We start from the raw sequence: 6,000 nt of genomic DNA, 5'->3' as shown, positions 1-6,000 counted from the left end.
GATTTGGTCTGAAGTTGGTTGCTGCTTTTGAGACTCTGTTGCAGAAGGATGAGGATGAAAACATCTGAGGGTCTGATCCAGCTTCTGATGGACTGTTTTAACAGAGCTGCTCTGGAATTAACTGGTGTAATTAAAAGCCTTATCTGACAATAAGATGTAAATAACCTCCAACACATTATCGCCAACCCCAACTGTTCGAAGTCATTAGTCAAGTCCCCAAAAATCACAAGATTGATACTGGAATCCTCTGATTTGAAAAAATAATGCATTTGGGTGGGTGCCCAAACCTTATATTTGTCCTTTCATTCTTTTTTTCTCTTTTAAGAGAGGTCTGGAAATCTATTTTTTCCAGAATGATGTGGTTCTAACCCTGCTTTAGTATTGGAAACAATGTTTCTGTTCTTTTAATGTACTTTCCCTTTCTGCATCCCTGTCATGTCCTTAATTGCTGATTGAGATGCCTAAAAAATGCAGCTAAAATGAGTGAGTCTCAGTATAAAATGATGGAGAGTTGACAGGTAGGTATAGCGTTTTTGGAATTAAAGGAAGGAAAATGTTTCAACGCTCTAACCAGACTTCCTAGCCACTCTGAAATGAATCCATTATGAGTATAGTTAAGTAGGAATGATACTGGGAAAAAAAATATGAAAACGCCTTTTGTTTTATATTGGAAAAAAGTTTCTACTTTCTGTGTAAGAAGTGAACAGAAAACCACCAAAGACATTAGTCTTGATATTTGTATTGGCACTGATGCAGGAAAAATTAGACACAAACAAAATAACCTTGAAATAACCTTTCTTCCCTGGACTGCTATATTTTAGACATTGCGCTAGTCCCATGGTTTTAGAAAGTTGCTCTGCCCAGTATATATACATGGGCACATACCATACACACCTACCAGCCATGTCGCACACATACGCTCCCCAATACACACAGAATGCCCACAGGGCAGTTCATTCCCCCCGCACCTGGGCCCCACACACTTCTTACAAAAACTCCCCCCAACTCTCACTCACTCCTCACACATAGCTCCCATGTCTCACACAGAAACACCCCCACGCTTTTCCTTTCTCATACACCCCACTTTGCTCTCTCTCTCACACACACACACATAAATTTCACTGCCCATGACCACACTCCCTTCCCTTCCACGCCTCATCCCCATCTCTCTCCACACACATCCTCACACATGCACCCCCAGCTGCCTGCCCCAGCGGCAGAGCTCCAGCTAGCCAGAGAGTATGGCTATGGTGCAAAGACCACCTGAATGTATATGAACTGCAGCCCAGCTCCTCCCTCCGTGCTATGCACACACTGCTTCCCTCCCCCAGCCATGGAGTGGAGGCTGGGATGGTTCAAGGGAAAACAAAGGACAGCCACATTGCTGGGCTGAGGGGTAGCAAAACAGGGCCCTGCAGCCTCCAGTTCTGCCAGCCCTAGCAGACACATGAGTCTGCAGTAGGGTTGCCAACACTCCCGTACTACAGGGGATGTCCCTTATTTAAATAGGAAATTGCCTGTCCCATACTAAGTCAGTATGAGACACCTTTTATCCTGTATTTCAACATACTAGAACCATCATTATACAAAGCCAGCTTCATTATTACCTGACCTTCCAATGATCTAAAGTTTGTAAAAATTAGACAATGTAGTAATGCAGAATCAGTCCCACAATTTACTGAACCAATGGAATTGTAGCGCAGAGGGTCCCAAACTATGGGGCAAGCGCAATAAGGTTATGGGGGGGCACAAAAGGCTGGAGTCAGGAGGGGACTCTGTCCAGCAGGGGAAGTGGACAGGACTCTATGCAGGTGATCTCGGCTGCCTGGACCAGCTCCCTGCCCGCCTCGCTCCCCCACTGCTGCAGCAGCCACCAACTGCAGCATGGTTAGCACCCCCCATCCCCTGTGGTACTGGGCACCCCACCCCTGGTCCCCATGGGCCCAGTTACTCTGCCCCCAGAGGCGTGCTAAGAAAACAGTCCCATATTTTCGAAATACAATGTTGGCAACCCTCGTCTGCACCACAAAGGCAAACACAGGCACAGGCGGCAGCAGCAGGCCCATTGGCTTCCATAGCAACGGTGGGGGGGGGACGCTGGGAGGCTTGGCGTCCAGTTGCTAAGGGAAGGAGGGGAGGCTGACAACCACTGTAACTAGGTGTGCTGGGCACAACAAGCAGCCTCCAGCAGTCCTAGGCCAAGCCAGTCTGACCTGCAAGGAGTGAAACAAAAGCCACCGTTGCTGGTGTGATGATAGGCATCAGAAGCAGTCTCAGGCTGGTCCCATAGTGCGGGGTAGGACGGCCCCAAGAAGGGGCCCAAAATCATGGCGCTTTGGGGCCTCCCAAGTGACTTCTGATCAGGACCACCAGAGAGAGGTTGTAGCACCAGCTTTTCTATTTTTTATTAAGGGGCAGGCAACCCCTTCCACCCCCACTCACCCTCCTCCGGCAATAAACACAGCTGCGGTATTTTGGATGGGAAAGCAGCGAGGTGAAGACAAGAGGAAAAGCCAAAAGCATGTCTCACACGTAAGTAAACATCTCACCTGGTGGTTTGGAGAGCTTTCAGGGGATGGTTTGTTTGAAAGGCAGGACTGGAAAGAACCAGGCTCAGAAAGTTTAGTGCTGTGGGAAACCCTGGGTGGGGAAGGGGTGGCTGTGTGTGTGTGTCTGTGTGTGTGTCTATGTGTGTGTGTGTAAATTCACCCAGTGGAAAAAACCTAGATGTCCTGTTTGAGTGTGTTTGTGTGAATTAACCCATTTGAAAAACCTGGATGTAGAGTGAGAGAGAGATAGTGTGTGTGTGTGTGTGTGTGTGTGTGTGTGTATGTGTGTGTGTGTACACAATTGCCTTTCCTGCTGTGCAAGGATCCAGGAAGATGTTTCCATCCTTGCTCTATGGTTACTTTGCAGTATTGCCAGTAGAAGGAGCTAAGAGGGACATTGCCACAGTTTTTGTAACGGAATGCTGTTGACTTGCAAATCATATTTATGTCTTATTTTTTTTTAACATATCATTGTTAAAAGTAACACCAAAATTTACCTGAGAGGAATTAGAGAGAAAAACTTTCCCCTCCAGTTTGTTTACTTTGTTCACTTGGTGTATAGTCAGTTTCACTGTTTATCTTCTATCATTAGTCACTTTCCCTTCCTGTTTGTGTTGGTTATCAACCAGCAAGAGAGAAGAGAAAATCATATAAAAAATATAAACAACAAAAGAAAAATTGAAATGGAGTAGTTTTTAAGCCGAAAATATTATTTTGTATTGTTTTGTAAAAGCACTCCCGGCAATGTATTAAATATTACTGGCTGAATTTTCAAGAGTGACTAGTGATTTCAGATGCCTCCGTTTTTAGGTGCCCAACTTTAAGGGGCCTGATTTACAGGACGTGCCTACACTTCAAGCTGGGGGGTTGATTGCCGGCTCAAGGAGACATATTTGCGCTAGCTCCACTGGAACTAGCATGCTAATAATAGCATATCCATGACAGCATAAGCAGCAGGAGGGGTTAGCCACCATAGTATGTATTCAACATCTGTTACAGGCACACCCTCAGGGCAGCTAGCCCCTCCTGCCCGTGTTGCCATGGCTACATTCTATTTTTAGTACTCTAGCTCTCACTAAGAGTATCCAAACTTCAACTTTTAAAATAATGAACAGGCATAGTAAGAACTAGTTTGAACCTTTTTAGGAAGTAAACTCAGGGCTGCCCAGAGGATTCAGGAGACCTGGGGACTTCGGCAGCAGGGGTCCTTCTGCTCCGGGTCTTCGGGGCACTTCGGCTGTGGGTCCCGGAGCGAGTGAAGGACCCGCCGCCGAACTGCTGCCGAAGACCCAGAGTGGAAGAAGCTCCGGGTCTTCGCTCCGGGTGTGTTCGGCAGCACTGAAGGACCTGCTGCCGAAGACCCACCAAAAACTCTCGTGGGGCCCCTGAAAACTCTCGTGGGGGCCCCTGCGGTGCCCGGGGCAAATTGCCCCACTTGCCCTCCCCTCCCCCCGGGCGGCCCTGAGTAATCTTAAGACTCATCTTCACTGCAGTTAATTCGAGTTATAACACAAACGTTGCCCCTAACACAAGTCCCATCAATGCACAGAAACCATTAAACTAAGGAGAGGGGGTGCTTTAAACTCAAGTCGACTTGCCTGTTAGAGGGTCTAGGCTACAGCTCAAGTTAATATAACTCATCAGTTACCAACACAATCTTTCTATGCTGCTAATTTAATTACTCTTTGCAATTGGAGTTTTATTTTGTAGAGTGGTAAATAATGAAGAGGTATGGTCATGACACAGAGTGATCTGGATCACGTGATAAGTTGGGCACAACCAAACAATATGCATTTTAATACGTCCAAATTTAAAGTCATACATCTAGAAAAAAAGAATGTAGGCCATACTCCAGGGGGACTCTACCTTGGGAAGCAGTGACTGTGAAAAGGAGTTTGGGGTCATGGTGGATAATCAGCTGAACATGAGCTCCCAGTGCCACTCTGTCTACAAGCTTAATGTGATCCTTGGATGTATAAACAGAGAAATATCAAATAGGAGAATGGAGGTTATGTTACTTGTATTTGACACTGGTGTGACCACTACTGGAATACTGTGTCCAATTCTGGTGTCCACAACTGAAAAGGGATGTTGATAAACTGGAGAGGGTTCAAAGAAGAGCCATGAGAATGATTAAAAAACTGGAAAACATGCCTTATAGTGATAGACCCAAGGAGCTCAATCTTAGCTTAACAAAGCAAAGGTTAAGGGGTGACTTGATCACAGGCTATAAATACTGACACAGGCAACAGAAATTTGATAGGGCTTTTCTTTCTTGCAGACAAAGGTTTAAACAAGATGTCTGGAAACTGAAGCCAGACAAATTCAGACTGGAAATAAAGTGCACATTTTTAACAGTGAGTGTAATTAACCATTGGAACAACTTATCCAGGGTTGTGATGGATTCGCCATCACTGGAAATTCAAGACTGCAGGTTTTTCTGAAAGATATGCTCTAGTCCAAACAGGAATTAATTTAGGGAAGTCCTACGACCTGTGTTATACAGGAGGTCAGAGTAGATGATCACAGTGGTCCCCTCTGCCTTTATAATCTATGACTAACAAATTAGCTGATGGCATCAGAAAGTTTCAAGCTATCAAGGGTGTTTATTCTACTAAAAAGCTTAATCTGATCTGATAATAGTAGCTTTAGATTGTCTTAAGTTTTCATAATGCTTATTTCTTTGTGCTTCATTTTTGTGGTTGCCACATGTAACCTAGGAGAATATGCTTGTTAAGACAAGAGTAAATGAGGAACTGAGATCTCTTGAATTAGTGTGATGACACTGTAGCTGCTAAAGAAGCATTTTGGCTGACTGAAGGATTAGATTGTTTTATAAACACACATGAAGATATTCCTTGAGCACTTGTAGCAAATGACGTTTTAGTCAAGCATATTTCTTTCAAGAGGGATCAAGTATACTTATCAGATAAAATATTTTCATTTTGGAGTTCATTCTATTATCATGGAAACAATTTTATTGCCAACCTTCATGTATTCAAAGACTGTCCTGTATAATTATTTGACCTATAGAACTTGGAACAGTTTGTAGGATCTATTTAGGAGAGGGTCACTGGATTAAGGGCCACGGTCTTCTGCTCTGAAAGAAAAAAATAAACATTGGCAGGGGGCAGTTTACAACTAGAGTTATGCTAGAAAACAGGCCATATTCTCATCAGTGTGAAAGGGGTTAGAGTTGTATAGGAGTCTACATACATGAACCCTAAGCATTAATAGGGAATGTTGGCCCCTTGCAGACTTTGGGACATCTGAGCAGAGTGCCTGTCCTGTGTCTGCAGTCCGCCCCTCCCCTCCCCAGCAATGGGGGTGCAGCCAGCAGTATGGCTGAACACTACTTCCCCCTCCAAGGAGGAAGAAGCTGTGTGGAGGGAGTTAATGCTGCAATAAATCTCATTACCGTGCCCAGAACAGTGCAGTGTAAATTAAGGCA

At 44.9% G+C, this 6,000-nt stretch overlaps 1 protein-coding gene across 3 annotated transcripts in view; it reads left to right on the top strand.

Moving 5' to 3' along the window:
• The first annotated feature begins 2,115 nt into the window (after positions 1-2,115).
• The window catches only part of IQCA1 (IQ motif containing with AAA domain 1), a 151,365-nt gene continuing 147,480 nt past the window's right edge, over positions 2,116-6,000 (top strand). For 2 of the 3 annotated variants that reach the window (XM_042854525.2, XM_008172583.3), the window contains exon 1: positions 2,123-2,532. In XM_042854525.2, coding sequence (XP_042710459.2) covers positions 2,522-2,532 — 11 coding nt within the window. In that variant the 5' untranslated portion in view covers positions 2,123-2,521. Of the gene's footprint in view, positions 2,533-6,000 lie in introns of all 3 variants that reach the window. The other variant, XM_042854528.2, reaches the window with a different exon arrangement.

The sequence above is a fragment of the Chrysemys picta genome, chromosome 11, assembly GCF_011386835.1.
Source record: "Chrysemys picta bellii isolate R12L10 chromosome 11, ASM1138683v2, whole genome shotgun sequence".
Lineage (NCBI taxonomy): Eukaryota > Metazoa > Chordata > Testudines > Emydidae > Chrysemys > Chrysemys picta.
This window is presented reverse-complemented; position numbering and strand designations above follow the sequence as displayed.